The sequence below is a fragment of the Aethalodelphis obliquidens genome, unplaced genomic scaffold (assembly GCF_003676395.1).
Source record: "Aethalodelphis obliquidens isolate GAN/ISIS:26980383/991018 unplaced genomic scaffold, ASM367639v1 scaffold14, whole genome shotgun sequence".
NCBI lineage: Eukaryota > Metazoa > Chordata > Mammalia > Artiodactyla > Delphinidae > Aethalodelphis > Aethalodelphis obliquidens.
The window spans coordinates 37,134,961-37,149,276 of record NW_020837958.1 but is presented as its reverse complement, the minus strand read 5'-3'; the positions used below and the strand labels follow the sequence as shown (position 1 = coordinate 37,149,276).

Below are 14,316 nucleotides of genomic sequence, written 5' to 3'. Positions count from 1 at the left end.
CAGATCCATCCTCCAGGTGCCTTACAGAGAAACCTGAGGATGCGTAGCCGCCTGGTTCTGCTCCTCCAGGATCGTGGAGTGGTGTTTACGCTTCTAGTCGCAAAAAATGCTCAGTAAACGTTAGCTTTTAGAGGCTAGAGAATCTAAGCACATGGTCTGAGAAGGCAGAGACCAACTCGGAGACATGAGAAAATGAGCCAAAGGAAGCATATGCATGTAGTCCATGAAAAGAGAATTCTCATCTGCTTGGCAGTCTTCTGGCCTCAGGCTGAGTGTTTCTGATGGTTCTGAGATGAAGAAATAAAGCCACCAGAGCTTGAGTGATGGATTTTTGTTCCACTTCTGGCTTTTCTTTAGGAATGATTTTTTTTTTTTTTTTTTTTTGCGGTACGCGGGCCTCTCACTGTTGTGGCCCCTCCCGTTGCGGAGTACAGGCTCCGGACGCGCAGGCTCAGTGGCCACGGCTCACGGGCCCAGCCGCTCCGCGGCATGTGGGATCCTCCCGGACCGGGGCACGAACCCGCGTCCCCTGCATCGGCAGGTGGACTCTCAACCACTGCGCCACCAGGGAAGCCCTAGGAATGATTCTTGAAGGGGGAATCACTGGTCAGGGTGTAAAACTTTTCTAAGACCCTCAGGTATTTTTCCTTAGGGCCCATCCACCATCTTAGAAGTCCCTTTGGTATGGGGCAACCAGTGTAGGGAACCTTCTCTGCCGAAGGCGAAACTGCAGTTCAGCCACAGGGTTGCTTTGTTTGGGTGTCTTTGTGCTTTGTAAACAGTAGCAATGGATGACAAGGAGAATGGGAATGAAGGCCTGATGAGACTGTATGTTTATCACCACTCTGCTTACGGTAACAAAAATGAGTTTGCTGGTGGGAAGGAAAGGCTTTTATTACTCTTAAACAGAAATGTGATCTAATTATATGCTAATGTCCTCTGGTATTTATAGTGTGTAGATATTTAGGTATAGCCTTAAAAAAATTTTGTCACCAACATTCCTATAGGAAGTCTGTTGTTACTGAAAATCTCCAGCCCCAATCCGTTTTTTCCAGTGAAACAGTTGTTTTTTAATATAACACTTGATAATGACATTTCATAGGAACTCTCTCTCAGGTTATAAGAGTAAATTTTTTTATTTTTTCCCCATTTTGCTGATTTACGTTCTCATCGGCCCTGCTGTACAGTGAGTGCTTGCTGCACCTACAGCCTTGTCAGCATTGTTATTGCAGCTTTTGTTTAAAGTTCTAGTTTTATAGACCTCCAAAAATTACATTTTTATTATTTAGTTTACATGTTTGTTATCTTATTTCTTTTGTGAACTGTGTGCATTTTTGCCCATTTTTATTTAGTTATTAATATCTTTTATTTAGTATCTTTCTTATAGATTTCTATCTGTTCTCTACATGTTAAGATACTAAGCCACATCTAAAAGTTGTAACATTATTTTTTAGGTTTGTTGCAGAATTTTACTTTGATATATGAAATTTTCAGGTTTGTGTATAATGAAGTTCATCAACTTTTCCTTTGTGATTTCTTTCATTATTTTGTTTTAAAATTTTTTGCTGATTGTTTAAAAAACTGGTTTTAAACTATGAGTTTAAAAAAGTGATTTTTTAAAACTTTACAAGTTATCTATTTGGGGATTTATTTTGGTGTGTGGTGAGAGAGGTTTTTTTCCCCCAAGAGAAAGCAGAGTGTAATGTTGAAGTCTTGAAAGCCACATGGCCGGATCCCATCCTTGTGGAGGCGTTTTCTGAGTTTGTCTACAGCGTGTATTGCCCTTAGGGACTCTAGCTTATGAGGGGTCTCTGATCAGACTGCTTCCCTGCTTCAGGCCCCATTTTACTGCCTTTCTCCCATATTCACTGTCAGTGTCAGGTTTATCATGAATGTAAGGAAGCTTAAGCTTCAACGTCAGTTACTTGCCTAGACCCCTTCCGTGGTCCAGAGAGGGTCCAACCGATGTATTGACAAGGCCGTGTGTTTTGAAATATTTTCATAAGTAAGATATTTTAAACAGTTTTAAGACTGCTGACTCTTTTCCAACTTACCCTTGGTCTAATATCTTTGCCTGATATCAGACGATGCTGGAATACCCATGGGCATTTTTGGGATCTGGCTATGGGGAGGTTGAGTTGGGGATCCATTTAGTTTGGGTTTAATGGGATTATGTTTATGTGGCTTGCAGTCACTTCATGTCTGGTTTACTTAGGTTTAGTTAATTAGCTGTCCTACTATAAAAATGGCTTCCAATGTGCCAGTGTGCCCAGCATTACTGATACAAAGATGCAAAGTCAGAGATCTTGTACCAAAATGAACTTGTCCTCTGGCATTTGGTTTCAGAAGTATGGGGTAGTGGAAAAAGAAAGAACGTTTGAAATTTGCAAAACCAGAAGCCAGTCTGTGGAAATTCTTTCCAATCATCAGATTTGCTAAATCCTCAGCAGGAGATTCAGCTCTCTCAGATGCTTAGTCAAAACAGAAGTCCTCCCTTTTCAGAAATGCACTTACTAAGGAAATATATACACACAGTTGTAAGTGTACCCTGTGTTCTCCGCCTACCATGGGAATGGCCTATTTGATAAATCTCACATCATTTTAACTGCAATTTGGAGGGATGTTTTGGAACATGTCAATAAAACAAGTGGTTTGGCTGTATATGAAAGGTACTTTCTCTGTCATCTCTAAATTACTTAATAGCATGCTCAGCTGTGGCCCTGGAAAAGAGTATGGGAGACCCTGGCACTGACAGAACCCCAGGAGTTAGGGAAGCTGGGTCTGCTACTGTAGGAGCAGCACAGGCTTAGGAGAGCAGAGACCACTCACAAAGGGGGAAATGGGAAGACGATCGAGGGTAGAGGAGCATCAGAGCTCTAGGGTGTTATGAAAAGGTCTACAGGACAGAGGCTTTCAAATTACAGTCTCAAAAACACGTATTTCCCCTCAGAACTGAAATATCCCTCTGATACATAGAATATTTGTTTCCTTCCAATTCCCAGAAACCAGAAAATAAATGAAATTGAAAACTAATAGGATATGAAATAAAGGTGATAAAATGAGCATTGAAATTGAGAAACTATTCTGATAATTTTTTTAAAAATCCCAGATCAAACCAAAAGCAATAATTCACTAAGAGCAACAGATAAATTCCAAACAAAAATAGTAAACAGGTTCCTAGAGTGTTGTTCATATAAAGTGAATTATATGAACACATTGGCAAAAGATGAAAATTTCTTGCTTTTACATGATATACTGACATTGACCATGATGATGTTGCCTAATATGCAACAGCCACAAGGACATTAAGTAAATGTTATCAATTCAAAGAACAGAATATTTAAGATTAACACTAAAAAACTTGAACGCTGTGGAATTTTACAGCTCGCATCTAAAAGACAATTGATAGAGGTTTTCCTAAATTTGATGATTCTAAAAATGTATTTGACAATACCATTTATAAGTTGTGAAGCCAAAACTTAAAAAAACTATCAAAATAACAAAAGAATATTGGTCAGTCATGCTAGAAGAAAGATGGAAAGCTGCTCACAGAAAATATAGCCCCACCCCATCCACTCATTCAAACAACTGCAGATCGGATTTCCACCGGTTGAATCCGTGGATGTGGAACCCGCAAATACAGAGGGCTGAGTGAACTACGCCATGTTATATAAGGGACTTGAGCATCCCTGGGTTTTGGTGTCTACGGGGATCCCGGAACTAATCCCCTGGCAGATACAGAGGGACATCTGTTATAGAGTTGTTGACATATGATAAAGCAAAGAATACGCACCCCGAACGTGAAGGTCAAGTACTATAGAGGTATAGCTAGGAGTTAATTAATAAAAATATTATTTTTCTGGATTTCATGATCTTTTTCAGTTGGATTAGATTTGTAATTTTTTGTGATTTGTTTTCTTATTCTAAATAGTCATTTTGTTCCTAATTCCATATTCAAACGGTGTACTTTTCTTAGCGGGGCCCCCAAATTTTATAAGTTCCAGTTTTCACGAAGCCTGGATCTGCACCTATTCATGATTCATTAAAACCCAGGCTCCAGGCTGAGTGACCAGCACCTGCTCTAAGGTACACATCATCTCCAGCACTTGTTCTAGAATGGTGCTTTATGGTCATCCTGGCCCTTTAAGGAACACCCACCCTCACTTTAAGAAAATTTTTGATGCCTCATCTAGGCATTAAAAAAAATTTTTTTTTAACCATTTTAGGAATACTTTCTTGGAAGGAATCTTTTAGAATAGCTAGTCTTCTATATTCCATGAATCCTCCTTTAAAAAATGAATATAGGGCTTCCCTGGTGGCACAGTGGTTGAGAGTCCGCCTGCCGATGCAGGGCACACGGGTTCGTGCCCCGGTCCGGGAGGATCCCACATGCCACGGAGCGCCTGGGCCCGTGAGCCATGGCCGCTGAGCCTGCGCGTCCGGAGCCTGTGCTCCGCAACGGGAGAGGCCACGACAGTGAGAGGCCCGCGTACCAGGGGGAAAAAAAAAAAAAGAATATAAAGTTGCTTTGTCAACCTCCATGCCCCCCCTGCCCCCAAGAGTCAACTGGGATTTTGAGTGTACCATTGCCTTTACACTTTAAATGAAATTGATGTCTTTAAGAACTGATGGCTTTGTGATACCCAGGCTTCCTGTCTAGGAAGATGATCTAGCTCTTCATCTATTCATGTCTTTTTTTATGCTGCTTAGTTGTGTGTCATAGTTACCACCTCCCCCCATCCCCACACACGGTTACACAGGACCCACACATTCCTTATAAAGACAGATCCCAGACATTTCATAATTTTGGTTGCTGTGAGTGGATTATTTGAACAAAAATGTTAGTATCTGTGCATTGATGGTATATAGAAAATTGTTGATTTGTGTATGTCATAAACATTAGGAGCGTGTGTATTTATAACCCGCCACCTTCCTGAGTTCTCTCTTGGGTTTTCTAGGCGGGCAATCATATCATTTGAAAAGAATGGTTTGCTTTTATTTCTACCTTTCTAATAGCTATATTTTTATTTTTGTCTCTTCTGATATTTGCTGCAACTCTCAGACTAGTGTTACTAATGTGATAAAAAATACTGTCTTTTATTAACTTTAATGTGAATGCCCCTAGTGTTTCATTAGTAAATAAGGCATTAACTGTTGTTGATTGGAGGAAGGTTTTCTGTTTTTCTTAATGTTAGACACGCTTTTCCTAGTTTTCTAAGCGTTCTCCTGAACACGGTATTAAGCCCTGTGTAAAACACGATTCAGGTGTGGATCTTCACCCAAATGGGCTTTGGCTCGCGTGCGTGTGCATGTGGACTGATAGCACACGTGAGCACAGCTTCCCGAGGAGCATATAACTGCCCCAAGCTCCCGGCAGCTGCAGACCTGAGATTCAGACGAGGGGTTCTCCCGGGAAACTCTAGAGTCTACCTCCGATGAGTGCATTGTCGTGGGATTTTGTTCAACTGGATCCCACGATGGGGGTTTTTGTTTAAACCTAGTCCCTTTTTGTGAGGCGCTGTTATGCTCAGCTGGAGCCCAGGCTCTCCCAATAACTGGGTCGTGCTGTTTCCTGCTTCCCAGTGATGCCAACGGCCCCTTCGCCCAGTGGAGCACAGAGCGTGTGTGTGCATGGCTGGAGGACTTTGGCCTGGCTCAGTACGTGATCTTTGCCAGGCAGTGGGTGACTTCTGGCCACACGTTACTGACAGCTACCCCTCAGGACATGGAAAAGGTAAGGGCTGAGCCCTGGGCTAGGAGGCTCCCATCTCTCCCCAAACCAGCACACAGGGAAGTGAGGCCCCCCACTCCTCCACAGCCCACCCACGCCCACACACAGGAGAGTTGACAAAGGAGGGCGAGATTCTCTCTGTCACTTCAGGTTGATCCCAGGGCGCTAGGCAGAGGTCCGCTTCCATGCTCCACCCAGGTGGAGTACCTCCACCGAGACATAGCATCCTCTGAGGGCCAGGCTGCCCGCCGAGATTTCACATCTGTCTTCATCTTTCACTTTCAGGAGCTGGGAATTAAGCACCCTCTTCATAGGAAAAAGCTGATTTTAGCAGTGAAAGCTATCAACACCAAGCAGGAGGAGAAATCTGCACTACTGGACCACATCTGGGTGACACGTAAGGACAGGCATATGTGTGTTATGTTTCTGGCGGCCCCCTGGGAATGTGTGCCTCAAAGACAGCTGTGTCCTTGGGACAGGCAGACGGATTACTAAACTTTAGGGGAAATATAGCTGGAACTCAGAATGATAATGTGCTGCTGCCTTTTTTTTTGGCATCCACAGTCTTCCATTTTCACAAATTTCACTTCCCTGTTTCTGTAGGTTGGCTTGATGATATTGGCTTACCCCAGTACAAAGACCAGTTTCACGAATCCAGAGTCGACGGGCGAATGCTGCAGTACCTGACTGTGGTGAGGATCCTTCCTCCAGTGTTTCAGTTGTCCCTGTGAACACCCAACTCAACTCAGGTGTCCCCATGGCGGTATTTAAACTTGATTCCACACCTCCCTCATATCCCTCGGGTCTAAAACAGTGTCGTTCGTCACATAAGAGGTCCCAATTAGCAGAGTACGAACCATTGCTCCAAGGAAAGCTGTTACGTGTCCACATGCATTCCTGACGTGTAGTAGACCACTTGTCTGTGTATGGTCTGGGAAGGAGCCTCGGTGGGTGTGTGTCACTTTGGAAGCTCTGGTTCATCAACCCAAACTTTACTTTTCCAGAATGATCTACTTTTCCTAAAAGTCACCAGCCAACTACATCATCTCAGCATCAAATGTGCCATTCACGTGCTGCATGTCAACAAGTTCAACCCTCACTGCCTGCACCGGCGGCCAGCTAATGAGGTGAGGGCAGGACACTATATCTGTCCAGGTAGCCCTGAGCCGGGACACCTGTAAGATCGGGTGTGAGAAAACCAGAATGACATGGTCATAAAGTGGCTGCATTTTGGCCCATGGTGCTGCGGATTCTTCCCTTTACTAGGGCTTCATGGTGTCCCAACACGCCTGTGGCCTGAACTCTGCGTCCCACAGCAGCCACTAGCCCTCCAACTCCTCCCTCCTTTTGGGAGACATATGCTATGGGCTGGAGGGCAGTAGCAGCAAGTCTTTCAAAGCCATCATAGTGATTAAAGGAGATGAGGAAATGGAGCAAAGGGGAGGGAAGGGCGAGACAAAATGGAAAGACGGTGTCAAAGTAGGCAGAGGAGAGAAGAAGAGGAACCCATAAGTAACCAGACATTTCAGAACAGATCTCCCTACTCGTTGGTAGAAAATTAACTGACCTCCAGGCCTAGGCGCACAGGGAATCCATGATCAGGTTTTGCTAGAGAAGAAATGGTGGAGGTAAACACAGCAACCCAAATCCTGGGGAATTCCCTGATAATGTTTCAGGAACCCCGGAGTTCTGGGTGGGCCCCAAAGCTACAGGATTGTCAGTCACACCCCGTCTCCTATGTTCATGGGAGCCAAGACTAACCCTGCTGTAAGAGTAACTCAGCTTTCCAGGGGATTAAAAATTCATATCTCTACTCTCCGTTCCCTCTTTTCTCCCTGTTACACAAACACATTTTGAACCTCCTATATGTTAGGCACACTGCTGGGCATTTTGAAGACCCAGGTGCCACTTGAGGGTACTCAGGTATAAGTATCTTAACATGTGTTCTCCCGAAACATTTGGCCACACCAGTGAGATCTCGATTCTATAAAACACTCGGCTCGTAACTGACAGTCCTCTTTAAAGTTCTGTTGAATCACTGAATGAATAACTCCATGCTCTCATGTGTTAGTCCCAAAGTAACCAGAGTCAGGGAGTAACGGGATTCTGGAATCAGATATCTCAGTGCAGAAGTGCAAGTTCAATGAGAGCTTTATTTCTTGGAAACTGGGAGGGCTCTCGGGCAGCTGGCCTGGAGGCCTGGGTCTGTAGGTGTAAGGATTGTCTTCGGCAAGGCGTTCGGGGCCGGCTTACTCACAGGGACTGGCTCCACAGAGGACCCTGGTAGGACCTGTAGGCCTAACTTCTCCACTCTCCTTCTCTCTCTTACAGAGTAACCTTTCTCCTTCAGAAGTTGTGCAGTGGTCCAACCACAGGGTGATGGAATGGTTGCGGTCCGTGGACCTGGCGGAATATGCGCCCAACCTTCGTGGGAGTGGTGTCCACGGAGGTCTCATTGTGAGTGGCTCTTTGGGCTGGTCCGCCTGCCTCGGGGACACCTGGGGTATTCAGAAACTGATGTCTTAAGGGCTAGACAGGCATCCCAGTAAGAAATGTTGATACTTCATCTGAACCCCTTGCATAAACTGAAGTCTCAAAGTAGAATTTGATCATTTGTGGCTGAGAATTAATAGATTTCATGCAAACAAGATGGCTTCTGGAAAGACTTCCCGAGCCACAGACCCAGAGGACTCCAGGAAAAAGGGGCTGCATGAGAACCGCCTGTTAACCAGGCAGCTCCAGCTGCTGCTGGAGGAACACAGGGCTTGGGAGGGCGGGGGAGGCCACCAAAATGTACCCTCCTGCTTGTCATGAGACGATCTGCATCAGCACTTATCTGTCAAGTGGCAAAGCCAGCAGGGAAAGGAGGAAGGGGTGGCCCAGTTGTCCTCCAGATAGACCCTGGGAGACAGCCTTATCTAAGAGGGCACAGCTCTCTGCTGGTTGGCCACAGAGCCAGGCCCGGGGCCAGGGAGACAGAGGGGAGGGGGATACAGGACAAGAGGATGAGCCTCAGCCCCTGCCCTGGCGCCACCCGGGCTCATGGGGGCCCGTTTCTCAGTGTCATCACCTAGAGCCACCGGTGGTCGCCGCTGGGTGGCTTGTCTGTGGTTTCTTCTTAGATCCTGGAGCCACGCTTCACTGGGGACACGCTGGCCATGCTTCTCAATATCCCCCCACAAAAGACACTCCTCAGGCGTCACCTGACCACCAAATTCAACGCCTTGATTGGCCCTGAGGCTGAGCAGGAGAAGCGAGAGAAAATGACTTTACCTGCTTACACGCCGCTGACCACCACAGCCAAAGTCCGGGTGAGTCGCCAGGCCCTTTCTGGGGTGGCCACAGGGGCCTGCCTTCTGGCCCTTGAGTTGTGTAGCAGCTGACCCAGTGCCTGGAGCCAAACCCAAGTGGGCTGCCTGGACAAGGAGGCTCTCTTGGCTTCTGCCTGGTTTCTACCTTCGGTTTGATTTTGTTACTTTTGTTAACCTAGTTCCCGGCCACTCTTGAGTCCAAGGGTGCGCAGGTTTCTTTACACAGAAATGACATACAGGCAGCATGGGGTCCTCTCTCCCAACACTGCCTGGACTCGCTGTGCAAAGCAGACAAGCTCCCGACTGTGGGTTCCCTTTGGTCAGACCCATCTGCATTCCACATGCCACGTGGGGTCCTGGTCTAAGCTGTCTTGCCAACATAAGGAGTGTCCCTGTGGGTAGCCAGCCGTGGCCACCTTGTGCTGTGGAGGTGGCCAGCACACAGCCATCCAGAGGTCCTGAGGTCATCCAAGCACCAGCGCCGCTCACTGGGGCTCTGAATCCCACAAAGCCCGTTCCACCTGCCTGAGCTGTCCTGCCAACTCAGGACAAAGCTGGAGCAGGGAGGAAGGGCCGCCTAGGGCTGTCCGTGTGGCTTCCCAAGGTGCTGTGAACAGAAGGCAGGGGGTGCTCCACGTGTGATACCAAGTCCTCTGAGCACAGCCTCTGGGAATCCCCAGTTCCCCCGGGAATGTGAACATCACTAGTGGGACAGCAGGGCAGGAGTTTCGGGCACGGCATCCTGGAGGAGCAGCTCTACTAGCTCACGATGATTCATCTGTTGGCTTTTCCCCGGAAGGGCAATTGCTTATAGGAGCTCTATTTTGTTAAGAGTTTTTCTAGAAGCAGTTTGCCTTATTCCTTTCCTCGTCGGCCTGTTCTAAAATGCATTGTCAGTGGTAGCTGCACACTAGCTTGATCATCTCTTTCTCATAGTCTTGTATCTGCTGTGTTTTAGCCAAGGAAACTGGGATTTTCACATTTTGGAAACATAAGAAAAAAGAAGTTCGATGAATCGACAGACTACATTTGCCCAGTGGAGCCCAGCAACGGTGTCGGTGACAGTCACAGGGTCTGTATTGGCTACCAGGGCCTCAGCCCCCTCGATGCCCCCGAACTGGACGGACTGGACCAGGTGGGACAGATTAGCTGATGCCTTTGTCACCTGTACTGTCTGTGTGTGCCGAGAGCTCACAGTAGCTCCACGTGTGTCACCATGTAACTGCACCTCACCCCCTGTGTCTGTGCATGACTTGCAGAAAACCTTCCAGCCCTTGTGTACCCGTGGGCCAGTCTTTCTCCAAATCCTGAGGGTGGCCAGGTATGGCGCTGCACATTTGCTAAGGGGCCAGCCTTGGGGACTCAGGAGGAAAGACATAGAGATGCTTGTAGGTTTTCAGTAAGTCTGAATGTCCACCTTCAGCACCAGTGGCAATACCTGAGCTTGGACACAGGTCCGGAGACCACGGACAGTCCCGAGGCTGAGCTCTCGGGCCCCTCGGCTGTGCCCCCGTTGAGGGCAATCCCAAGTGCCTTAGGCCTGTGACCACAGTTTGGGCTGGGGCTGAAGGGACAGCAGCAGGGACTTCTGCCCCAGTGACAGTGGAACTGTTGCGCCTTCCTTCGGAGGCGGTCGCTTCTTTCTGGTAATAAAACCTATATTTATGTAGAAAACAAACTGCACAGCATCTTTGATCTTGTCAAGGGAAGTGAGTTGGGCGCAGCTAGAGATGGAATGCTGCTCATCGCGCAGTTCGAGAGCCAGCGCTGCTGAGCTGCGTCAGGATTTGTGGGTGTCCTAGGTGAGGGGGCTGGAGCAAGGAGGGACCCCCATCCTTTGGAGGTCTGTGGTGTTGCTTTGGGCTCCACTGCCTGGTGTGAAGCTGGGAGGCACTTTGTGTCTCACGTCCTGACTGGAGGTCACATCTGTCGTGCAGACCCCGAAGTCGGTTTCCATTCCAGCAGGGTGGGCCACCTAGTGAAGGGGGCGTGGGGAGACCAGGTGGCATTGCTGGAAAGGCCCTCTGTTCTTTCACGTGTTGTGCCGCTCCGCTGTGACTGACCTGCTGGGCCCGTAACCCCGTGGGGGCTGGTCTGTGTTGGCAGAGCTGGAACAGACCTGTCCTCCTGATTTAGAGGCTGACTAACTGATAATGGGTCTTCCAGACGGGCCTGGCCTGGCCAAGGCCAGGCGGAGGGACACACCTGCCAGTCTGGGCTCCTGCTCATGAGATCCCAGTTAGTCCCAGTGCAGCTTTTGGTTCTACTGGGTCCCCGGGCCTCGTCTGCAGAAGCGCGACGGCAGCACCATAACTGTCTGGCGGATGGGGCAGGGCCTCATGACCCCAATCTGAACGCTCTGATTCTGTCCCAGATGGAGGCGATGTGAAGATTTGCTTCTTAAACGACCATGAGTCTCAGGCCATGGCCTCCCGGCCTCCCCTGAAGTCCAGCCAGCAAGAGATAAGGGCACAGGCTTGCCAGCTGGCATGGCCGGAACCACTGAATGACAGGTGCTCCCCGGGGCTGATACCTGGGCACTGCAGTTTAGAGCCACAGTCAGGGCGGGCTTTGTCCCTCGTTTCTTATCGTGTCCTGGTGGGAGAATCTCCGCGTGTGCCTGCTTGCAAACCCCGCGTGGAACTGTTATGTCACTAGTTCTCTGTGCAGCCTCAAGCAAAGCCTGTATCACTTTGTGGGCCCCCGTTTTCCCACCGATAAAATGATGGATTGTACTCGATGCCCTCAAAGGGCAAATCTACAATGTCCAAATAGGTCTGGGGAAGAAGGAGCAGGCCAGCATTTACCTGAGAAGGAGAGGAGGCAGGCTCCTAGGAGCGAGGACGCCCTGGCAGCTCCCTGAGGATGCCTAGCTATGCCTAGACTGGGGCATCAGTGTCTGGGGTCCTGCTGGTGCCAGAAATCTGCAGTGTGTTCAGCACGCTGACGGCCTTCGTACCTGCCACTCTCTGCTCCTGGAAGTAGCTGGAGCACTGAACCTGTGCTAAAGGGCCGCTCTGACAGGGCCCGTCTGTGCCCTGCTCCTGTGTCCCCTTAGTGCTGGCGCCGGGGTGGGGACAAAGGAGAGTGTGTGTGTGATGGTGTGGGACACTGGAGGCTCTGCCTTTCCCCAGGGACAGAAGCAGCACGTGCTCCACCCGTCACTCCGCAGGGCCTGGCCCACTCCTTGCCCGCTCGCCTGCGGAGCACGCCTGAGCAGGATAGGACTTGCATGCCACCTCTGCGAATCACGAGCTCAGTCCACACGTGCTGACCAGGCTGCTGCCCACTTTACAGGTGACCCCTTCGGAAGGCACCCTGATGCAGATAGGGCTCCTCTCCCAAGACATTCACCGCCTCACGGTAGGACTCTGACCCTCTCTCCACAGTAGGACAGGTGCTGGGGAGGCCCCGGGAGTTTGGGGATGGTGCTGGGCAGCCCCTGGGCCTACTCCAGAGCCTGTGGTGTCAGGGCCTCTGCTGGCGGAGAGCAGATGGGGCCGGGGGCTGGGGCTGGAGCCGGGGCCGGGGGCTGGGGCTGGAGCCTGAACCGGGCGAGACGGAAAGCAGCCCAGAGGCCTTCTCTGTTGGCCTGCTGCCAGCCTTGTGCTAGGTCTCAGGCCCTCTTCCAAGGCTGGTGAGGAAACCGAGATGCTCAGCAGCTCTGGGTCACCCGCCTCGTCAGCCCAAAGCCCAGGCCTCGCCCCTGGCTTGGTGGCCACTGCTCTGCTCTCTCCATCCATGAGACATATATTTCCTATCATGCCTCTGGCTTCATGGACACCACAGGCACGTGAGCACATCCTGGCATGTCCAGGGGGGACAAGCCGTACCATATGAAGCAGCTTGGACCAGGGGAGAGGAGGCACTCTGGAGGGAGGCTGACCTGGTCCCTGTCTGGGACCTCGGGCAAGTCACTCTCTCTCCGAGCTCTGGCTTCCCTATCTGTCAAGCAGAGCTAATATCCTCCTTGCAAGGCTGCTAGGCAGCCCGGAGCTGGTGGTAAAAGGCCAGTCCCAAAAAAGATTCACATTGTTGAGGCCCTGTGCCTTCCAGCCCCAGCACTGAGCCCACCGGCCACAGCGTCCAGCCCGTTGAGGCCTTTGCTGATGTACTGAGGCAGGTTATGAAGGCTGTATCCCAGGGCAAGGTGGTCAAGGAGGGGGCGGGTCTCCCCGAATCCAAACAAGATCACTGTTTTCAATTTGTTTTTTTCTTGGCTCACACACTGAAATGAATTCACCCAGCCTTGCGCTTATCACTTCTATAGGCCTTTGGTGGCCTTCAAATAGCAACTTTACTTCTAAAGGTAGGAGCAATTTATTGTTGACAGTGTTGTCTATTCTGAGCCAACACGTGGGGTGCCTGGGACACCATGAACTTCCAGGGCGCTGGAGTCGGGGCCACACCCAGTGCCCCGCTGCTTCCCACATCGTGGCCGCAGGGCAGCCTTGACCAAAACGCTGTTGAACAGTGCCTTCGGCCGTGTCCTTTCAGACCATGCTCAGCCAGGACCAGCTGCTGACCGACTCCCGCCTGGCCGCTCCCAGCTCTGAGGACTGGTGATGACTGTCTTATCGCTGGCAGCCCAGAGAGGCACGTGTGACGGCCTGAGTCCGCTTCGATGGGGAGCTGGCCCATGGCCACCCGTGGAGCCCAGGCTGGGCTGCAGGGCATCTCCAACATGGGTGCTGATGGGACAAAGCGGGGCTGTGGAACAGATGTCCAGGAGGTGGCCCACATGTCTTCAACTGTGCTGTGCTCTTCGTCGCAGCTTTTATACCTTTTGTACTTTTATACGTGGACTGCAGACCACTTTTGTGGGGAGGGCGATGAGATGCCAGCACAGACTCAATGACTCACGCCATCCCTGGTGACAGCTGGGGGTTCTTACACCCAAGGGGAAGGGCTGTGAGTCATAAAAACTTTGCTGGAAAAGTAATTCTGAATGTTCTGAGCAGGGCGAAATGGTAGGAAGCCCCCTCCTGGGCTGCTTCCATACAGAAACGCGTATTGTATTTCCTTTCCCAGGAATCTGGCTGGAGTGACAGCAGGGAAGGAGTAATAGGACTCCCTTCCCACTGTCCTCAAGCCACCCTTGTCTGCAATGGTGTCTCAGGGCTGCGGGGCCTCCCAGCACCTGAGCAGAGGCGTCTTCGAAGCCTTTCCCTTCTCAGCCTCAGAGGCAACTGTCTGATCAAACGGCAACCCCCTCTCCCAGCCACCCCGAGGAAGGCCCTCAGGCACCCACATCAGCGTTTCCACCGCAACACA

At 49.9% G+C, this 14,316-nt stretch overlaps 1 protein-coding gene across 15 annotated transcripts in view; it reads left to right on the top strand.

The window, feature by feature from the left end:
* Window positions 1-13,980, top strand: part of PPFIBP2 (PPFIB scaffold protein 2) — a 146,151-nt gene extending 132,171 nt beyond the window's left edge. For 13 of the 15 annotated variants that reach the window (XM_027115490.1, XM_027115486.1, XM_027115491.1 and 10 more), the window contains 7 exons: window positions 5,584-5,734; window positions 6,017-6,128; window positions 6,335-6,423; window positions 6,736-6,858; window positions 8,063-8,188; window positions 8,854-9,042; window positions 10,001-10,720. In XM_027115490.1, coding sequence (XP_026971291.1) covers window positions 5,584-5,734; window positions 6,017-6,128; window positions 6,335-6,423; window positions 6,736-6,858; window positions 8,063-8,188; window positions 8,854-9,042; window positions 10,001-10,195 — 985 coding nt within the window. In that variant the 3' untranslated portion in view covers window positions 10,196-10,720. Of the gene's footprint in view, window positions 1-5,583; window positions 5,735-6,016; window positions 6,129-6,334; window positions 6,424-6,735; window positions 6,859-8,062; window positions 8,189-8,853; window positions 9,043-9,978; window positions 10,721-12,339; window positions 12,406-13,539 lie in introns of those variants that run through there. The other 2 variants (XM_027115495.1, XM_027115483.1) reach the window with 2 other exon arrangements.
* Window positions 13,981-14,316: the final 336 nt, after the last annotated feature.